General features: G+C 41.9%; 2 protein-coding genes across 3 annotated transcripts in view; both read left to right on the forward strand.

Annotated features, from left to right (window-relative positions):
- LOC116614314 overlaps positions 1-23,197 on the forward strand; it is a 66,644-nt gene that overhangs the window by 16,083 nt on the left and 27,364 nt on the right. For both annotated transcript variants that reach the window (XM_048733434.1, XM_048733435.1), the window contains exons 5-10: positions 1,096-1,275; positions 1,521-1,841; positions 2,248-2,356; positions 2,904-2,990; positions 11,989-12,060; positions 12,386-12,457. In XM_048733434.1, coding sequence (XP_048589391.1) covers positions 1,096-1,275; positions 1,521-1,841; positions 2,248-2,356; positions 2,904-2,990; positions 11,989-12,060; positions 12,386-12,457 — 841 coding nt within the window. The remainder of the gene's footprint in view (positions 1-1,095; positions 1,276-1,520; positions 1,842-2,247; positions 2,357-2,903; positions 2,991-11,988; positions 12,061-12,385; positions 12,458-23,197) is intronic.
- LOC116601425 lies at positions 21,351-22,661 on the forward strand. The gene has a single exon (XM_032362200.2). The coding sequence runs from the start codon at positions 21,407-21,409 to the stop codon at positions 21,830-21,832; it is 426 nt and encodes a 141-aa protein (XP_032218091.2). The 5' UTR covers positions 21,351-21,406; the 3' UTR covers positions 21,833-22,661.

Here is a 23,197-nt window from a genome sequence, read left to right on the forward strand (position 1 = left end):
AATGCACGCAAACGCACCCAGACAAGCAAATACACGTGCACACAGATAGACACGCAAATACACGTACACGCACCCAGACATACAAATACACGTGCACACAGATAGACACGCAAATACACGTACACGCACCCAGACACGCAAATGCACGTGGCGCACCCGGACACGCAAATACACGTTCACGCAACCAGACATACAAATACACGTACACACAGATAGACACACAAATGCACGTACACGCACCCAGACACTCAAATGTACGTACACGCACCAAGACACGCAAATGCACGTGGCGCACCAAGACACGCATATGCACGTACACGCACCCAGAAACGCAAATACACGTGGCGCACCAAGACACGCATATGCACGTACACGCACCCAGACACGCAAATACATGTACACGCACCCAGACACGCAAATGCACGTACACGTAGATAGACAAGCAAATACACGTAGACACGCAAATGCACAAACACCCAGACACGCAAATGCACGTACACGCAGCCTGACACGCTAATACACGTACAAGCATCCAGACACGCAAATGCACAAACACCCAGACACGCAAATGTACGTGCACGCAACAAGACACGCACACGTACGTACACGCACCCAGACGCGCCAATACACGTACACGCACCCAGACACGCAAATGTACGTACACGCACTCAGACACGCAAATGCACAAACACCCAGACACGCAAATGTACGTACACACACCCTGACATTCAAAAACACGTACACGCACCAAGACACGCAAATGCACGTAGACGCACCAAGACACGCAAATGCACGTACACGCAGATAGACACGCAAATGATGCACCCAGACAAGTAAATACACGTACACGCACACAGGCACGCAAATGTACGTAAACGAACGCACGTACACCCCCCAGACACCGAATACACGTAAACGCACCCAGAAAAGTTCATGCGTACACGCACCCAGACACCCAAGATACAAAATGCACCTACGCACTTAATCACCCTTAGTCGCCGTACACGCAGTGAGACACGCAAATGCACGCGCAAATGCACGCGCAAATACATGGTCTTAAGACTCACAATCCCGAATTTGTATGTTCGACAACAGCTTCTTCCTGCCCGCTTCTCTTGAGTCCGTTGAATGGCACGATGAACTGTACACATGACAGCACTGCTGTAGGCACCGTGTGTGTCTTTGGCTGCGAAGGTGGTCGGCGGGTCGTCGGATCTACGGAGAGGCGGTGTCAGCCGACCGGTGAATGGTCAGGTGTTCAGCCCGCATGCCAAAGTAAGACTGTGGTGTGTGTTTGCTTTTTACACAGACTCCTTTTCAATTTGAGCTGGGAGCGAATATTTCACTGGAGACCATAAACGTTTTTCTCATAACTTTAGTCTTGGTAAGACAAACTTGTATCAAAAATATATTTTTTCAATGTCTCCATCTCTTAGCCCTATTAATGCTGCTATAAATGCTGTTTTCCAATGTCTCTAGCCCTTGTAATGCTGCTACTTTTTTCATTCTCTATTTCTTAGCCACGATTAGACTAACTGAGGGGTACACCCACATGGATGGCGACGTTGAAATACAAGTCGACGGTCGATGGGGAAAGATTTGCATTGGCGGAGGACGGATACAGGAAAAACTGGTCGCCATGGTAACCTGCCGATATCTTGGATACGAGGGGGATGCATACCTAATGACGTCACCATGGCAACGCATACCTCGTGATGCCTGGATGGATCTAAGGTCATGTGACGGCACCGAAGCATCGGTTACTGAATGTGTTGGAACATTCGATCGGTACATCTGTCCCTATCACAGAAAACTGGCAGTGAATTGCAATAAGGCACCATGTATGTAAGGGAATTCAAACATAATCAAATGGAATGCTTAGTACGGGTTAGGTGTCTCCATAGCTCAAATAAACATCGCGAAACGTGATCAAATGTGCTTCATATTTCACTCGTCGTGTAGGTACGGACTGCTCCACGCAGTTTACAATCATAAGTGTGAGTAGTGTGTGTGTAGCAGTGTCACTAAAGATGTTACCATTCGTCAGCATCCTCAAACGTCTTTCTTTGAGAAGGGACGAGGGGTTCAATGCCCCAAATACTGTATACAGAGATATGGCCCAGCGGGGTTCCCCATTATAGAGCCATAGGACCGTGTCACTGAGATATCGGGAAATTGTAGTTACTATGGCATAAATGACTTCCAATTAATGTTTGTGACCTCTTCTCAGTCTTCTCTGTTTTTTAGGTCCCGGCAATTGTTCTTGCTCCGGTGAGGCCGTAAATGAGATCAGATGTAGGAAGCAAGATATCCTGCCACAAGAACTGATACTCATTCCCTACTACACAGAGAAAGTGTAAGTACGATGTTACCATAGCTGTTACTCTATGGCTGTACTCATCAATGTGTAAGTACAATGTTATCATAGCTATTACTCTATGACTATACTCATCAGTGTGCACAATGTTATCATAGCTGTTACTCTATGACTGTACTCATCAGTGTGTAAGTACAATGTTATCATAGCTATTACTCTATGACTGTACTCGTCAGTGTGAGTAACAAACGCCCCGGGCGTTTATTAGATCACTTATGGTACGTGGGAAGAGGGATGCTGAATTACAGAGGATGTCTTGAGATATTCCCGGTCTCTTGATTCTAACAAACATTGAGATTTGGGAACATATATATGGATGACAAATATGGTGAAAGCTTCTCTTAGAGGCCCTTAAGAAAAGTCACTAAAGAACCTTTCAAACGTCAGCCAAATTCAACTGTTCATAGAAGTATTCAACAATAGAATTCAGCCCTGTGTTTATTTATTACCTGTTATCCCCACATAACCTACACGCAGACCAAGTAAGTCCTTTGTGTTGTTTATAATTTGGGTGGTTTTCTTTCAGACACATACATGGAGTGGACTGGAGTATGTTGAAAAGAATAATGGAAAACCCGGCGAATAACAAAAAACGCCTTAAGATTCGGTTGCTGTAAGTATAAGATTTCCCGACACATATAAGACATATAGGCTATAAATTAAGTATAAATTGGGCCTTCGCCGTTGCTTTGTTCTCTTAACCCAAAGTATTTCCTTCACGACACTTATATACACAAATATATATTTTTTGTTATACAAACGACTCGTAAATTGCGCGCTCTGATTGGTCAAGTGTCCATGTGTTATAAGAGGACACACCCACGCTTGGCGTCAGAATGTGCACGCGTGCTCCCAAAAACTAGATTGTTTACATCCTGTTGCGTGTCCGCGACAGGATCATGCAGTCTCGGTACATGAACCCCCGCCGATCTGGATGAAACTTGGCAAGTTTGTTGTGCTCCCCAGAGGACATCCACATCTCGAACGGTTTGAGGTTTGAATGAATTCGGGGGGAGTTAGACAACCCCTTTGTTTTGGGCCTCAAATGACCTTGAAATTCCTTTGAAAATGGCTCCATTCCCCGCTGCTCTCAAGCATACGCGTTTTATTAAATATCAATGACACTTACTATGATTGTTTCCACATATCTATAGAGCTTGTATACAGAAGATCATTGAATCTGGTTAAATCTCACCCTATCACGAGCTGTCAATCGAATAACCTATTGCTCGGGCTTTTGAGCGCCTAATTTTTAGGCTAAAATATATCCAATGGTCCTATCAACACATTATAGCCACTCATACCAGATGACAAAAAGGGTTATCGAACTTTCAAAATCTGCAATAAAATTTCTGGGCACTTCTATTGTCGCCCGCGTCATTCTTTCTTGTTATTTGCCCCTTATGGTCGGATACAACTGTTAAATTTTTTCCCCTTAACCACAACATATGTGTACTACATAAATAAAATAATATGATTTACATGATCTGGAAATATTTGAGAAGTGCTTGTGATAAAATGGTGCGTAAAATGGCGAATCAAAACTTTTGGTATTGTTTTTTGTATTTTTAGATGGCAATAAACGCTTTGCTTTTGTTTCAGTGGTAATTTGAGTAATGTTTACTTAATAATTATGATCCAGCTACCGGGAATCAATCTGTTGTTCCAAAGCGTCTTCACACTTGGTGTTGATTCGTGCGATGTAAATGGCAACCAAGTTAACTTGCTCTTTTGCGGCGTTTTGCAGAACTCCTTGCAGTCGCTCCTAAAGACCCTAGTGTAAAATAGTTCTTGCAATTGCTATCATGTAAGAGGGATGTCGGTGCGCACTTAGCGCGACTGAACGTCGCCAGGCGCGATAAAAGAACCGAGTCGGCGCTGATTTTTGGCAAGAACTGATGACTTTGAGGCTAGTGAAACACAGAAAAACATTTGCCCAAATCACTGCGACGCTCTTGGGATTCAGTGAAAACCAGGGGTGAAATGCCAGCATCCTTTATAGCAAGCATGGAAAATGCGACAGAGCATCAAAGTATCAAGGGAAGTGTGGCAGTTCTGGAAAGTTCTTGTTCCTGTCGTCTCAGGTAAGCATTGCGGTGATCAATAATAAGTCATCTTTGGATTTCGGTGTCATTTCTAAAACAGGTTATGTTTTTTTTCAAAAGCTATATGCAAGAAGTGCCGTGTTGCACATAGTTTGGGAGTCCATAGTTTGGAAGTCCTAAAACTTGTCACCAGTTTACTTCCGGAGGGAGGGCCATATGTTAGAAAACTGTAATTCGGTTAATATGCTACCCTCGCTAAATAAAGATTATTGTATTGTATTGTATTGTATTGTATTGTATTGTATTGTATTGTATTGTATTGTATTGTATTGTATTGTATTGTATTGTATTGTATTGTATTGTATTGTATTGTATTGTATTGTATTGTATTGTATTGTATTGTATTGTATTGTATTGTATTGTATTGTATTGTATTGTATTGTATTGTATTGTATTGTATTGTATTGTATTGTATGGTATGGTATGGTATGGTATGGTATGGTATGGTATGGCATGGCATGGCATGGCATGGCATGGTATGGCATGGTATGGTATGGTATGGTATGGTATGGTATGGTATGGTATGGTATGGTATGGTATGGTATGGTAAGAAAGAAAATCGACACATCTTAACACTTTTATAATATAAAGACATACAAAGGATGGACGGAAGGACAAACGATGTGTTTAGTAAAAGAAGGTAAGTAAGTAAGACTTCAATTTAGAAACTTCGTCTGAGCTATGAAAAACTCGTGTTGACATATTTCTAGCACTCAATAAGTTAAAGCCATGTGAGGGCCTTTCCTAACTAGTAATTTAGCTAGTTTGTTTATCCATTGTCCCATAAAAAGAATAGGAAGATCATGTGGTAATTGTGCGATTGATTGTCAGTAAACAAACGTCGCATAGTCCGGCGGATATGTGCAGATTTTACCTTGAATTGCGCACTTTTTGCTAAAGTTATCAATTTTAGCATAGTGATAGTTTTTAATACCCCTTACAAGATAGGCTATGGAGCCAAGCTCATTTCGGCTTTAATTTCTTATTAATAATGATTATTGATTTGGCCGCCAATTTGAACCGGAAGTAAACTAATTTTTTCCAAAAAATAAATAAACTCGCACATTTTGAGAAGGTTTACTCATAGAAGAATAAAATATACATCAAAGAATGCATATTAACCCAAGAATTCTGAAAGTAACCGCAAATTTTTAATGTTTGTAACTTTTTACGGTGACAGCGATTTTAAACCGGAAGTAGTCAAGAATAAATACTGGCACGCTTGTTTCACTTTGCGCCTTTTAACAAAAATAAAAAAAAAAACTTATTTCAGGAGTAGTTTAGGGGAATCTTTACAAGATAGACAAGATGGAGCTGTACAGGACCCGAAATGATCCCAGGACCCGAAATGATCCCCAAAAGTACCCCAACTGATCCTCGGACCCGAAACGATACCGAGGAGTCCCCGAAATCAACCCCAAGGAATTGCGGTAATGGACAAAGGGAAAGCAGAAGAAATACTTGCAATTCTTGAACCATAATTAAGGGTTAACAGCGACTCGATTTCTAAACAACGTGACTTAAAAATATTAAATTTCAACACAATACTTCTATTTATTACATTGCCCGGCGTTAAACCCATAAACAGAGTCTAAAACAAATACACAACTTTTAATTGCTACTGAAAGAAATACAGCATGTATAAACATAGCACAGCTTTGCTCAGATCATTCAAACTTTTGACCTTCCATCACACTCTAAACATTTTGCGGTTCCGACACATGACTCTGACACTATAAATCTCATTTCCGGTAAACATCACCCCTAAAAATTAATATTCTTTCGACAACCTCAACATGTATTTCACCACGAAATCCTTGTTCTCACGAGCGAATATTTACCGACACATTTTAGGCAGCCGGTTTGGCCGAGAAGATGGAATGACAAAAGCACACTAAGTAATACACTCGAACAACCTTTCTACTACCGATGCAAAATATTAAGAGGATGTGGCTTTGTTGAAAGCAATATATTATGTGAGTTTTGAACTTCCTCATGTAGTCGTGCGTACACCCCGGCATGATCTCATGATATGATAGGTCTTTTATTCACCGAAAACAAACTCTTTCATTCACCGAAAACAAACATGCCCAAAAAAAACTTTAAAACATTTCGCTTCCTGTTAAAAGCAGCATGTCCTATCTGTAAAGACTTTCTTTTATGGCTTGTTATGTAAAAATGATTTATCCACGCCGGGTTCTTCAAATTACTATCACAAAGAATTGTTAGTTGACCCCAATTTCTGACTCAACCACTGTATTCCCCCGCAGTCGTATATTAAAATCTTAATACTATAGTTTTAGTTCATGTAAATTCCATTTTAATAACACAAACAAAGCTAAATGTTTCATATGTTTTTAAAACTGAAAGCCAATCCTTACACATTCCTTTAGTTGTCCATTACTGTAATTCCTTGGGGTTCATTTCGGGGACTCTTGGGGATCGTTTCGGGTCCCGGGATCAGTTGGGGAACTTTTGGGGATCGTTTCGGGTCCTGGGATCGTTTCGGGTCCTGGGATCATTTCGGGTCCTGTACAACTGAGCCAAAAAATTTTGATAAAATAACGGATTATCTTGCGCTATTTAAATGGACGATAATTTTCGGGAAGTGAAAATCACGCGTCGATGCTCACTAAAAGTCGTCAAATGATAGAAAAGCCACATGTAGCCAGCACAAGTATACCAAATATACACACTCAATAGCTGGATCAAGACAAAAGAAAGAAGAAAAAAACTGCTTATGTGACAAGCCTGGATGGGATACCAAGAACCACGGGAGCGGGCCGCTCCACCTACTGACTTCAATGTCTGTAAACGACCGCATACATGAATATGTGCAAGTGCTACAAGATGAACAGTTTCTAGTAGGAACCGTTTAACTGGTGGCCTCGGATGCGCGCTTATCACTCTCCTTGCCTTTCTTCCTTATTCTACAGAAAAGTGAAAGGAGTATCTCGCCAAATAAATACTGGTAGAATTTCACGCATTTACTGGCGTGATACTGTATCCTGTTGTGCGGAAAGAGGGAAAAGACAGTACTTGCTGTATTCCCCGAAGCCACAGATGCTTTTCGACAGTTAACCTTCAGGTCAGTTGAGATAAAAGACAGAATGTTTGACAACACTTGAGCGCTTTCCGCTGCTTCTATACGACCGAACAAGTACAGAGAGTCGGAAGTAGACAAGGCAAGAATACAGCTCTTCGTGAAGAAAGGAACAGCATTTGTTGTCATTCATTGACGAAGGCAGCTATCATACAACACACCACAAAAGCCGCCATTCAAGCAGAGCCTTGTTGGGGACAAGGCACTCCTCCCTGCCTCAGAACTTCCGTCTTTTTAGCAGAATGTACAATAGTTGCCAGCCGCTTTGGAAAAACGCTACTAAGGCTTTCCAAGGCGTACCAAGATGCCAAAGAACTATTAGATGAAGAACCAAGAGCTATTAGATGCTAGATAGGGTGCCCAGCACGCTGCACTTACACCCAAGCCAGCATGAAATGTTCAGCCCTTTGCAGCTTCACTGAATCGTGTAACGATAAAGCTGTAAGATATCTGAACTGCATTAAATGAAGATAGCAGTTCTCAGTGGAGCTTGTAATTATGGTAGACCGACGTATATAAACCACACTCTTTTAGTTTTATAAGAATCTATTTTTTAAGAACTTCCAGCCTGAGATTTCACTAATTTTTAACAACATGCAGGAAAATATTTTCTTAATATCAAATATCAATTTAATGCACATGCAAAATACAACTTTCATTTATCATTTGTGCAATTCTATTAAAACTAATGCTTCATTGCTTATTCGTATATGCGTTAAGCTGGTTTGATTAGAGTGTACAGAAACAGGTTTGGAAACTACTTAAGCATTAAGCTGGTTTGATTAGAGTGTACAGAAACAGGTTTGGAAATTACTTCCGCATTAAGCTGGTTTGATTAGAGTGTACAGAAACAGGTTTGGAAATTACTTTTACCGTTTCATTTTACCGTTTAAAAAAACAGTAAAATTAATAGCAGAAACCTAAACAGTTTTGTCTTTTCCACAACTTTATCAAATGGATTTCATGAATATTATAGTCGTAGACTTTTTAACAAGATGTTCATCTCTGTGCTTTCAAAAATGCCAAATTTAATCTCCGGTGCAAAATGGCGGCAATTTTAATCAACAATATTTGTCGGTGATAAAAGCCGATTTTATCTTGGCTCCATAGCTTATCTTATAAAGGTTATTTCAAACTACAACTGCAATAAAATTGGTGTCTTTTGCTAGAGAGCGCGGGGTGAAATAAACGTCCAAGGTTTATACATTAAATACATTTTGTGACTTCGTCGTCTAGTGGCAAAACATTATCAAAATTTGCAAGTTTATTTACTTTTATGAAAAAGGTAATTTACTTCCGGTTCAAAATGGCGGCCAAATCAATACTCCTTATTATTAAAAAAGTAAAGCCGATCTGACGTTGGCTCTATAGGATTTACTTCCCAAATTAATCTGTTTTTTCTTCATTGCATTCATTTTGGAGTAGGCCACCAATAACAAGGCCACTATATGGTAAAGGGTGGTTTCACCAATGTGTAATGCATGAAAGGAGGTTTTTTTGGATTTTAATTCCAGACATTTTTCCTGAATATTCGGTCCAATGAAGGAGAGAATCACCACTAAATCAATACATAAAAATTACAGTATGGCATCTAAACAGTCTAAATATATTATTACGAATCTTTGGAATGCTGTTACATCCATGACATATTCTGCACAAGGTAAAATTTGTCGGAGTATTGTTTTGATTAAAAAAAATATTCATAATAGAACCTCTATGATGGGACATAAGAATTTACCATTAGACTCTTGACAACTTTGACAGCCATATTCACACCAGGAATTGTGTTTGTTAACTTTGATGTACTGCATAATTTAGATTATTGAATAAGGCCTGGATCCATTTGGTTCGTACAATAAATATATCTCAGAAAAGAGCAGGATCCTAGATCCCCCAAAAATACCTCGATCAGTCAACACAAAAGGTGTTCAATGCTGGCTCCGCTTTTAGGCAGTGCCTAAATCTATATATTATCTTAAGTATTCTTCCGTAGCTTTTTGTCACTTTTCTCCATTTTTTTTTTCAGATGAATCCCAGCTGCCAGCTTTAGAGGCATGATGCTAGGACAGGATGTATTCATTAATACAGCTAAGTAACAAAAAGATAGATAATAGTTACCAATACCAATAAAAACTTGTTTAAAAAAAACTAAATCAGCTAATAAAATAACTAAAGTAGTCAGAAACTTTGAAAACAAGTTAGAGTGTTTTTTTTTTTCATTCACCCTTTGACAAAGTGGCTGGTACAAAACACTGACCAAAATTGGCCCCCATCTAGATATAGATGGGTTTTCTAATAAAAAAAAAATTCTTTGTTTAAATTTGCACTAATTAACTCCACAGGGGTTTGTGAGAAATCTACTTTTGAAATAGCTATTATTTGAATCTGAGATGATCTTTTTTTCAATGCCACACCGAGCCCTTTTTTATGTTTTAGCACAAAAAACACAGATGTACATACCCTTGACACCCTGATGCTTCAATATGGGTCCATGGACCACCTCAAGGAGGGTCAGTGTTTTTTACAAACCATACCCAAGACATAGTGTCAATTCAAATAGAGTAGTAGCCACAAAAACACAGTAAAGAAGGTTGATAAAACTGTTTAGCCAATATTTTTAATTTTTACCAAATTACTTTTCTTACCCTTTTACTGAAAGAAAATTATAAAAATCAAGAAAATCTAGTAGTAGTGCAATGTGAAAGGAAGAAGGGGAATTTGGACAATGTAGGCAAGTATGAAGCACATTCACTGGCAAAAGCAATATGCTAATGTATAGAAATGTGTTGTGAGCTGATATGGTTGATGTTGAAGAGAATAAAAAAGAAACCCATTTTGCTGTAAAAAAAAAACTATAATTCTTCAATGTTCCTTAATCGATGATACCTCCAAATACACCCAAACAAGTTTTTCCGGGTTAAACAACAACAAAAAATATACCTACAAACATATCCCACTCTACCTACACCTGTGCATCACGAACTCTTCGGAACGGCTTCACTCACACATTGCATATATACATACATGTATGTATTAAGGCTAATAAGCCTCTGGCTTCGGCTTTTCCCTGTATTTACATTTAAAATATTCAATAAAAGATTGGTTGATTGATTGATTGATTGATTATTATAATATGGCTTAAATAGATTTTACGCTGGCTCCGCTTTTAGGCAGTGCCTAAATCTATATATTATTGTATTGTATTGTGTTGTATTGTGTTGTGTTGTGTTGTATTGTGTTGTGTTGTGTTGTGTTGTATTGTGTTGTGTTGTGTTGTGTTGTGTTGTGTTGTGTTGTGATGTGATGTGATGTGATGTGATGTGATGTGATGTGATGTGATGTGATGTGATGTGATGTGATGTGATGTTGTGATGTGATGTGATGTGATGTGATGTGATGTGATGTGATGTGATGTGATGTGATGTGATGTGATGTGATGTGATGTGATGTGATGTGATGTGATGTGATGTGATGTGATGTGATGTGATGTGATGTGATGTGATGTGATGTGATGTGATGTGATGTGATGTGATGTGATGTGATATGTGGTGTGATATGTGGTGTGGTGTGGTGTGGTGTGGTGTGGTGTGGTGTGGTGTGGTGTGGTGTGGTGTGGTGTGCCGTGCCGTGCCGTGCTGTTGCTCATTATAAATGCAAGGGATGTATACGAGCTTCCCCGGGATGTATCTATATACATCCCTTGCATTTTAATAGAGCAATTAAATTCAATTCATAAGCCCCGCTCTTCCCTGCTGAATATAAAAACCTTCCCCGGGCTCTTAGCTACTTGCCTATTAATGAGGTTTGTACGTGAAATAAAGCCCTACAGAAAGCAATGGAAACCGTGTCAATAATGCAATAATCATAGTAAGAGTTTATATATTTAATTAAATGCGTATGCTTGAGAGCAGCGGGAAATGGAGCCATTTTCAAAGGAATTTCAAGGTCATTTGAGGCCCAAAACAAGGGGGGTGGTCTAACTCCCCTCGAATTCATTCAAACTTCAAACCGTCCGAGGTGTGGATTTCCTCTGGGGAGCACATCCAACTGGCCAAGTTTCATCCAGATCGGCGGGGGGTCATGTACCGCGACTGCATGGTCCTGTCGCGGACACGCACTTTAAAACAATGTTATTGTTGTATAAAACAAATAGGTATCATTTATCTGTCCTATAAAGATGCACAGAAGACAAAACTGCGTGTCATGGTGTCGTGAACAACAGTCACACAACTCGACTGCGTCTCGTTGCATACTTTTTTGTTTATGATACGCTGTTACGTCATCTGTGCATCTATTAGAGGACAGACGCACGCAAAAATAAGAACTATTTGTTAAAAGATATCAACCGAACCAATATTGTTTGTACATGATGACAATTAAGCTTTGTCCCTTTTGTCCTTTAGGGAGTTTTCAGATGCTGGTATTACTAGAATTCCAAAGGGGACTTTCATCTCACTTTATGCATTAACATTTTTGTAAGTATATTTCGTATTTCTTTGTTTTACAACCGAACTAAAAACAAAGCTATTCACGGGCAACAATCAGGGTTCTCCCTCAAAAGAGTTTAAAAAAATTCCCGTTCTCTTAATCGTTGGAGAACAGTGGCAACCATGTACCCATCGTCATATACAATGGAATACTCAAATAAGTATAGCATCTTCATAGTTCTCTTACTCATTCGATGTCTGCCCTCTTGCCCTGAGCGCATCAGGTCACGGTAAACTCCATGCGCCATTTAGATGCGTAAGTCAGGAATAAGCCCCATTGAATGTACCGCCACATTTTTTTTTCCATATTCAGGTATTTGCCTTGGAACAGGGTAGAGTCACTGTCAAGCATCGAGGACGGCGCCTTTCGGGAAAAAGGATATGGGTGAGCAAGACAGCAACCGGGGGGGGGAGGGGAATTAGAGGACGGCGACTTTTGGGAAAAAGGATATAGGTGAGCAAGACAGCAACCGGGGGGGGGGGGGAAGGGGAAGTAGAGGACGGCGCCTTTTGGGAATAAGAGCAAGACAGCAAACGGGGGGGGGGGGGAGAGTAGAGGACGGCGCCTTTTGGGAATAAGAGCAAGACAGCAAACGGGGGGGGGGGGAGTAGAGGACGGCGCCTTTTGGTAAAAAGGATATGGGTGAGCAAGACAGCAACCTTGGGGGGGAGGGGAAGTAGAGGACGGCGCCTTTCAGGAAGAAGAATATGGATGAGCTAGGCAGCGACCGGAGGGACAGATTTTACACCTTGTTTCTATCAAGGGAGGGGACGGAGGAGTAAGATATTATACAAAGTTGTATAAAAAAATAAACAAAGAAACATTGCTTTTTAATTGGGGCAATAGAACAATATAAACGTTATTTTTTTCCGGGTCATCACGTACTACCTAAAGCTCGTATGTGATTGGTCCATTTTCTGTTCTTTCATTTTCGATTCTATATGGTTTAGCATGTTTTATGTTTACGCCACAACGAGAAAAGACTTCCAAGCACAAAGCAAACCCACACAACAAAACGACGTATTAGCTCTTCACCGCAGCATCAGCGCAACTCACCGCAAAGGGGAACTACTCCCTAGCTTAAAAAAACAAAAAAAGCCGATCGCTCACCGCCGTCACCGCAACTCAACGCAAAGAGGAAATACTACCTAGCTTAAAAAACTCACACGACGAATGTTCACCGCTGTCACCGCAACTCACCGCAAAGAGGAACTACAACCTAGCTTGAAAAAACACACACGCCGAATGTTCACCGCTCTTAATCGCAACTCACTGCAAAGGGGAACTACTACCTAGCTTAATAAAACACACACGCCGAATGTTCACCGCTCTTCACCGCAACTCACCGCAAAAAGGAACTACTACCTAACTTAAAAAAAAAACACACACGTCGAATGTTCACCGCTCTTCACCGCAACTCACCGCAAAGGGGAACTACTACCTAACTTAAAAAAAAACACACACGCCGAATGTTCACCGCTCTTCACTGCAACTCACCGCAAAGAGAAACGACTCACTAGCTCAACACACACACACACCGATTGCTCACCGCCGTCACCGCTCTTCACCGCAGCGTCACCGCCACTCACCGCAAAGAGAAACGACTCACGAGCTTAACACACACACACACGCCGATCGCTCACCGCTTTCACCGCTGTTCACCGCAACTCACCGCAAAGAGGAACTACTACCTAGCTTAAAAAAAACACACATACACTGAATGTTCACCGCCGTCACCGCTCTTCACCGCAACTCACCGCAAAGAGGAACCACTACCTGCCTTTAAAAAACACGCCTTATGTTCTGATGAGAGAGAAATTCGGTGCAGTCGATTCATCCGCCATTTTGAATAATTCTCATCCCGCTTGGAATTGTGGTTCGTAACCTGCTCGTCCAAGCTTTTCTCGGTTTATTGAAAAAGCTCTCTACAGGGAAACCAAGCCTATTACATACGGGTGTTTTTAGTAATTGAAGCTGTAAAAACAGTTTTTAAGAGAAAACATGAGAAAATGCATCCAGGGGGATATGAAGACCCTGAGAACGAGGATGAGGAAAACGCTTTTTTTTCGCTCTAAACGGCTTCAAATCAAGCTAAAATCACAGGGAGCTCACCTCTACGGTTTAAATAAAGTTAGAGTTGTGTCTTTGGCTTTGCGCTGTTGATTATTTTTAGTGCGTGTGTTCGTTTGTATCTCTTGTCTACTTTTTCGGCGCCCGTTGCTTTCTAGCGCTCTCTCATTAGTTAGCGATCTTACGGCCGTCTCGACTGCGAAATGGCTTCCGTGTCACGACAAACCTAGTAAAACTAGACAAGGGATGAAACTCTCGCTAAAGTTTCTGCCGCTTGCGTCTTGAGCAGAGGTGGACGGAAGTGAATGAACGGAAGTGGTTTTAAAGAGTGACAAAATCTCAACGGCAATAGAACCGGCAAAATCTTTGAAAATGGCTTCGGCATTCGACATCGTCAGCTGGTAAATAACAGTTTTGATTGTTGATAATATTATTTCTTCGCATTTTCCTCATACGTAAGAATTCTCAGGGCATAGGCACAGGAATAGGTTTAAAAATAGGAGCAAAATATATTCCATAGAAAAATTCGAATAAATATTACACTTACGTATTTTTCTTTGAAGAGCTTTTCTCGCGTGTCTCGAGCGAAACAAGCATGGGCTGGCGCGATTCGCTTATTAGTATGCAAACGGAAGTAAAAGGTGCTTTGATGCATCTACTTCCGTCCACCTCTGCCTCCGATAAAACGTCAGAATAAAGCCAGAGAGGTTTGCAAGATGCATTATTGTGGACATGAGATCGTGTTTATTAATTTTTTTAACACTAGCTTAAAAAGACATCTTTCTTCTATAGCTGTAAGAATTTCGGGCCAATGAATTCAAGCTAAAGATATTTTTCTGGCGTGTTTTCTAGGGCGGGTAAAAAGAGTTCCATCCCTTGTCCCTTTAACTAGGTATGTCGTGACATGGAAGCCATTTAACAGACGAGACGGCCGTTAGACCGCTAACCAATGAGAGAGCGCCAGAAAGCACCGTGCGCCGAAAAAGTAGACAAGAGATACAAATGCACACACGCACTAAAAATAATAAACACCGCAAAGCTAAAAAACAACTCAAACCATAGAGGTGAGCTCCCTGTGCTAAAATGACCCAGAACTGCACAAGTATGCATTAGTACAGATTCTACAGAGGAAAAAGACTTTATTTGTCCTGTCGAAAATGGAAAAAAAACTTAACCTTCTAAATCTGCAAAGTTTTATATTTCCAGTTCTTAACTGTAATGCACTAGTCATTTAAAACCCCCACCCCCCCCCCCCCCCCTCCCCCAAATAATCCCGGGGAAGTGTGGGGTTGACGTGGGGGTTTAGAGCACTTTTGAACAAGAATTTGTTCCTAGGGGGTGGGGGAATTGACAGTTTTTTACTCTAAGACTTGTCCCCACCATGGGGGCTTGGGGACAAATGAATAACATCACAAATGTACTTTGCAAAAATCATGTCAGTTTCTGGTTTGAGATAATTTCTCTTCTGTAGCAAGCAAGTTTATGTATCAGCGTGTGGCAAGCTGCATGGCGAAATGTGCAAAAACAAATATGAATGATAACTAACGCCAGATGAAGATTATTTATTTTTCATTTTTTTTTGGTAACTGTTATCTTCATAGTTATTAGTACAAATGTACTCTCCGAAATGTACTGGCTTTGAAAGATTATTTCAGATGACTTGTTGTCAGATAGTTGCCTATAGTTTGCATCCTGAGGGGGTAGGGGCATTTGACTGCAATTTTGTCCCGAGGGGGTGGAGGCTTTTCTCTGTTTTGTACAGGGTCAAAGTCTAATCCCCCACCCTTCCCCGGGACCATGGGGTTGGGGGTTTCAATTGACTAGTGAATAATCAACCGCAAACATTAATCTATCTAATTTGAAATTTGGAGTTCTTTTGCTCAAAAATGACCCAATTTCAAAAACGAGCATTCTATATTGTTCTCGTCGAATCAAATACTTTTATCGCTAGAGGAAAAAAAATGTCGATAGATTTTTTTATAGTTATTTGAGAAAAAGCTTGTTTAGAACTTAATACTGTGTCAAAATTGTAAATTCATTTAATCATTCTAAGGTCTCTAATTTTTCAAATGAGTTCCGTCTTTTCACGAATTTTCGACGCGATGCTTCGTTTACAACAGGTAGCAGATAAATTGTAAAAACGACAGTAGGCTGTAGTAGGGGCGGTACAGGTACCGGGCTTTACTTCGCTGTTACAAACTGAAGGTTTACAAGATCTAACTGCCGATTCTACCGCACCCCTTTTTATACGGTCCTAGGTAATCCGACGCTGACAACCATGGAAAGCTTTTATCTCTGTTTAGATAAAGGCCTCAGCCAATGAGCGTCCGAGTAACGAACTACCACCCCCCCCCCCCCCATGGGTGTGTCGGTTTGTTACCCTTGGGGTACCGTGACTAGTGCGCATGGCGAGATACACACATGAATATAATGATTGACAAGATTCCAATCATTTTTGCAGTCCAAGACTTAAAAAGTACTAAAACCTAATTCTACCGACGGCTAGGTCTGAAGCCTACTTAGGGTAAACCCAGTGCGGACTCAGACCTAACTTTCCTTCCTTCTTTAAGAAGTACGAAACGAGAATTGGTGGCCAAATCCCGATTCAATTACCACTTGAAAAGGGACGCGCAACTCCAACTTTTCCGCTGTGTCGAGGGTCATTTTCCAATTCTCTACTATCTCGTTTCAGAGGAACCTTAGCCGAACGGTTAAAGTTACTCGGTCAAGATAAATCGTTTAACTAAACAAAACATGCTTTTGACTGTCCATTAACTTCAGGAAGGTCGGTAGGTTATCCAAGATAACGTTATTCTCTATTGCGTCATTTTCCTCCGTGGCAAGTCCTCCCCCCTTCTTAAACTCGTTTCAGTCCCTGAAAGCGTTAGATGGGTGAGACCAGCTCAGAATATTTCCTTTTATTGACACTTTTTTGTTTTGACATTCGAGGGATCAAAACTTGAAACAACCAATGACAGATCAAATTGTAAGATGACGTCATAACACTCGCTGGACCTAAGTAAAAAAAACACGGCGGCCATAGAGAGACGAAAATAAGAGCATAAAACAGTATCTTTCTGCTTTTTGGTAGGGTTTTAGACGTATCAAAACTTGAAAGACTTGTAGAAAAGCCTTTGGGCGCAAAGATGTGGTAAAAATTTATATTTCGAATGGCTATGTTCGGTTGGAAAGTCCGATTCGCTATAGTCAATAGATGACGGCGAGGATGATGGTCATTGTAATATCCTAGCGCCCTTGCACATTCATACCGCTGACCAATAAAACTGAGTTGACATCCAAGATGGCGTCCCCCATGTAGCGTCCGGTTATTTCAGTGGCGACGAGAGGAAAAACAACGGAGAAAACCGCGTGTGAAGACCGGGAAATCAGACAGAAATCAGCAAGAGTCGTGGAAGAAGCCTAGAGAGAAGAAAATAGGGCTCCAGCGGGAGAATTTAGCGAGAAAATCGAAGAAAACGACGAATTCTGTCACGTGTCGAAATGGGAGAGAACGAGCAACCTTAAGAAATCAGGGTTTTGACGAGTGGTAAGTCTCTCAGAATCCAACCCTTCAGCATCCCGACGAATCAGTTAGAAGAGCCTGGAAGGAATGGCTTGAAGATTTTGAAGAGGAGGTCGAGTATTTTCAAATCAAAACAACCGAAGATAAAGTGAGAGCGATGAAGATTTATGGAGGGCCTGAGATCAAGAAACTAGCAAGAAACTTACCAGAGCCGACGCCAAGCGCGGATGACAACGACTTCACGAGAATAAAGAGGAAACTTAACAACCATTTCCTGCCGAAGAAGAACAAACACCACGCAAGATACAGGTTCAGCAAACAAAAGATGGAAACGAACGAGAGTATTGTCACATATGCAGCCAGAACGAGATACCAAGCCAAGGAGTGCGAGTTCGGTACTCAAGAAGATGAGAGGATTCTAGAGCACCTCATCCAGACGATCTCAGATGGAGATTTAGTCAAGAGAGCCATAGAGAAGAGATGGAATTTGACCGAATTCATAGAAAATGCTGGCCAGAAGGAGGAGAATAATAAGCAGGTGAATGACATGAAAGAAGATTTCAAAGTGGCCAAGATCCAAACACAAAAGAAGCCCCAAGCCAAGAAACCCCCATTACAACAAAGAAGTGGAGAGGCGAGAAAGAAGGACAGGCACAAGTGTGACTATTGTGGGAAGACTGGTGCACACAAGCCGGGGAAAGACTGCCAAGCCTATGGGAAGCAATGCCTAAAATGCGGAAAGTACAACCACTTCGCAGTTTGTTGCAAGTCAGAAGGTGGAACAGAAGACAAGCATAGAAGAAGATTCAAACGTATCCATGAAGTCAGTCATGAACCAGAGCACGAAGATTCCAGCAGTCGATCGGATGGTGGGTACCTGGAGTTAACTTCCAAGCACCTATCCCATGTGAAGATAGTGACATCAGGCAAGCCCAAGGGTACAGTTTTGGTTAGACTTGGAGACGTGGATGCGCAGGTCGAACCAGACAGCGGCGCCAGCGTCAACGTAATGGACGAATACCAGTACAAGGCACTTTCACACCTCTCTGACGAAATTGGAGATCTGACAGACTGCAGAGAAAAGCTGAAGACCATCCAGACAAGCCTTCAGGTGAAAGGAGAGTTTGAAGTCACCATACGAAACAAAAACCGAGGTGCAAAGACTCGCTTTGTGGTGATAAGGGGAAGAATGGATTCGCCGCCACTCATAGGAAAGGAGACATTGAACGAGCTTGGAATGCTGAAGATCGACCCAGAAGGGTGTATCAGAGAACCCAATGATCTAAGAATCAAAACAGTGAAGCAAACAACGAAGAGTGAAGAAATTGCCAAGCAATTCGAGAAGGTCTTTGACGGCATTGGCTGCTTCCAGGACAAGACAGGCGAGCCGATCGAGTTCAAGCTGGAGATGGACCCAGAAGCAACTCCAGTGGCACAGCAACCAAGGAATGTTGCCTACTACCTGCAACAACCCCTCAAGAAATGGCTCGATCAAGGAGTTAAACAAGGCATATTTGAACCGGTGCCAGAGGGAGAACCCATCACCTGGTGTTCGCCATTAGTCGTTCAGCCCAAACCGAAGTACACAAAGACAGACAAGGAGAAGCTAGAACCACAGATGATCAGAGCAAGCATAGACATGAGGGTACCAAACTTATCAATAAAGAGAAGCCGCTGCATTCAAGCCCCGATGGTGGAAGATTTCACCCATAAGCTCCGTGACTGCAAGATATTCTCCAAGCTAGATCTACGGCAAGGATACCACCAGCTGACTCTGGACGAAGAGACCAGGAAGGTCGCGACATTCAGCACGCCATGGGGAAACTTCAGACCCGGAAGACTTGTCTTTGGCGCCAAGTCCTCACAAGATGTATTTGACGAAGCAATGTTCAAGGTATTCGGAGACATCCCCAACTGCATCAATCAGCGAGACGATATCCTGATCGGAGGCAGAGATGAAGCAGAACACGCTGAGACGCTGAGAACAGTCCTCCAGAGAGCAAAGGATCACGGGATAACATTCAATGGGGAGAAATGCGAATTTGAGAAGCAAGAGATTGAGTTCTTTGGACACATTTTCACCAACAAAGGGCTCAGACCAGCGCCGGACAAGGTGAGAGCAGTAAAGGAGAGCGAGAGACCTGGGGACAAGGAGGCGGTGAGAAGCTTTCTCGGAATGGCGGGGTATCTTGACAACTTCATCAGCGACTACGCCACCATAGCCGCACCACTATTCGAGCTAACGAGAAAAGAAACAAAGTTCCACTGGGAAGAACGAGGCGTTTCAGGAGATCAAAGAGGGCATCTCAAGCGAGACAACAATGGCATACTTCAACCCCAGACGCCACATCATACTCCGCACGGAGGCAAGCTACCACCAAGGACTTTCCGCTGCACTGTATCAGCAGACAGACAAAGGAATGCAACCTGTAAAACTTCATCAGCCGCACGATGACCGACACCGAGAAGAAATACAGCCAGACAGAGCAGGATGCATTAGCGATCAAGTGGGCCAAAAAGAGGCTGAGGATGTATCTGCTAGGTGCACCAAGATTCAGAATCGTGACCGCACACAAACCACTACTACTCATGTTCAACAAGGCGACTGCGAAAATGCCCCCACGAATAGAGAAATGGGTGATGGAAATGCAAGACGTCGACTTCGAGCTGATCTACGGAGCCAGGGAAGGACGAGCAAGATCCACTAGATTACCTTTCCAGGCACCCCCTCCCGAGAGACTGGGGACGACAGCACAGAGGAAATCATCAAGTGGACCGTCGATGCTGACCACGCAGTTGTGCTTAAGAGAATCAGGGAAGAGACACTGAAAGACAAGACGTCGCAGAAGTTGGCAGAGAGAATAGCAAGATGTGACTGGGAGAAGTTCAGAAGAGATAAGGACATACAGCCATACTACCAAGTGAGGCAAGAACTCTCAGTTGCTGAAGGACTGATCTTCCGGGAAGAAAGAATTGTGCTTCCTGAAGTACTGCAGAGAAAGATCGTCAAGATCGGACACAAACTGGGACACTTAGGCGAGACAAAGACCAAGCAAATGCTCAGAGAGAAGTATTGGTTCCCAAACATGAACAGCATGATAGATACAGCAGTCGATCAGTGCTTCAATTGCCAAGTAGCAACCAAAAGTCACAAGGAAGAACCTATCAAGCCAACCCAAATCCCTAGCAAACCTTGGGAGACCATCTCAACAGATTTCGGTGGACCGTACCCAGACGGACACTACAACCTCGTGGTTATTGATAAGAGGAGCAGATATCCAGTTGTGGAAAGAGTGCCAAGCACAAGCCTGGGACCAGTCAAGGAAAGGATGAAGAACATCTTTGCAACATATGGCACACCCAAGAGGGTAGAGAGTGACAATGGACCACCATTCAATCCCGGGGACTATGAAGAGTTCGCAAAGGAAGAAGGATTCGATCCCCACAGGATAACGCCAGGGCATCCCAGAGCAAATGGAGAAAGCGAGAAGTTCATGCAAATACTAAACAAGACTGAACGCATAGCAACCCTTGAAGGGAAGGACAAGTACGAACGGCAAGAAGCCATCCACAACATGCTAGTAGCATACAGATCGACACCCCAACCTGCGACAGGAGTAACACCTGAAGCCATGCGAGGAGTGAGTGTTAGAACCAAGTTAGACTACACACCACCAACCGCAGAGAGAACAGCCAAGGAGGAAGGAATAGATGCCAGAGATGAAGGATACAAGAAGAAAATGAAGGCAAATCGAGAGAACAAGAATACAAAGGAGACACAGCTCATCCTAGGAGATTACGTATTGGTGAGACAGCAGAAGAGAAACAAATGGAGCACGCCATACGAACCAGCCTTCTACACTGTCACAAACATTGAGGGATCAAAGGTGACAGCACGCAGAGCTACAGATAGCAGGACGGTAAGCAGAGACGCAAGCCAGTTCAAGCTCGCTAACTGTATTATCAACACAGCGGACGAAACCAGAGAGAAATCGTGTGAGGAAAATCTATCCATGCTCAAGCCAGAGGGTAGTGATCAACCTACTCAGAGTGCAAGCGTAGCAACAGAGATAAGCGACAGCACAGACAAGACGGAGGAAGAAAGCAAAAAAAAACAGCTAACGCTAAACCACAGCCTAGAGAGGACCAGGAGACACCAGAGCTGAGGGAGCGAGCCAAGAGGGAGAGGCGCAAGCCGAGTCACCTCAAGGACTATGTTACCAGTTAGAAAACAAGATATTTTTCTTGAGACTTCTTGAGACTTTACTTACTTCAAGAGAACTCTATTGATTACTTTATTGAGTTGATCGTTAGAAATGTTAAGATTGTATAGAGCTATTCTTTTTAAGTAAGGGAGAAATGTAATATCCTAGCGCCCTTGCACACTCATACAGGTGACCAATAAAACTGAGTTGACATCCAAGATGGCGTCCCCCATGTAGCTTCCGGTTATTTCAGTCATCACGATTGAATTACAGCTTGGAAGCGTAATTATACTGGAATTCGAAGGCACACTTCACGGTGAACAAGCAGGCATGGATTCTTGACCCTGGAGTTGACTACTCGGTACTGCAAATGATTTTCGTTGCGTCCTCCGAAGCTCATAATGCATGCATAAATACATGCCTTACGGTGTGCTGTGTTTAGTTTCAATAAGTTATATATGCATCCCGTCCGAGTTTGTCAGTCGATCATGAACATTCAGTATTCAAATTGCCTTGTGCATGCGCTGTTTAAAATTGAATGGGGGTCTAGAATTTTTCAAAGGTGGTTGAATTTATGAAAACTATTACAATAGCTTTGTGCTTAAAAAGGATTGGAACATTGGACCTCAGAACCACACCTGGATCAGTCACTCCAGAAAATGACTTGACACAACAGTATTTCATATTTGTTTTAATGACTTAACAGTGGTATAAGCTTATATCGTCTCATCTCCTACACACAAAAAGCATGTGGTACACAGAATATCAAATAAAACAAATAGAAGACACAGTTTGAATTTTTTTTTTGCTTGGCTTGTACCAACCAGCACATCTTTTGTATAACTCTTAAATTTAAATATTGACAATGTCCCTAGAGCGTGAATGGGCTATGACTTGATAGCCGAAAGGCTGAATGGCCTTAGAATATATATGCCTTGAAGGTTAGAGGGATAATTGCCCAGGGGTGGGTTGGAAGGTGCAGGCAGTATTCAGTTATAAACATCCAACAGAGCTCAAAATTTCATACACCCAAAAAGGATGGAAACATGCCACCCCCAAAATACACAAAGCTGTTGGTACAATGTTCAATCCCAAAGAAATGCAGTGGACACATGTTATGTTATAAATGTTTTTACAGCATATGTATAATGCAATACGTCTTGAAAACAAATCATTTCCATGAGCTTATCATTCTTCTCCTAAACAATTTTACTCCAACAGAATTCTAATGATTTGTATTCTTTCTGGTAGAAAATTTTAAGTCAGAGTAAATGGGAGAAAAGTGGAAACAATTTGTCCAATCATACATTTTTTACAATCAAGCAA

The sequence above is a fragment of the Nematostella vectensis genome, chromosome 10 (genome assembly GCF_932526225.1).
Source record: "Nematostella vectensis chromosome 10, jaNemVect1.1, whole genome shotgun sequence".
NCBI lineage: Eukaryota > Metazoa > Cnidaria > Anthozoa > Actiniaria > Edwardsiidae > Nematostella > Nematostella vectensis.

Coding starts and splice junctions, on each gene's coding strand:
- LOC116601425 (XM_032362200.2), top strand. CDS start 21,407: ATGAAGGCAAATCGAGAGAACAAGAATACAAAGGAGACACAGCTCATC.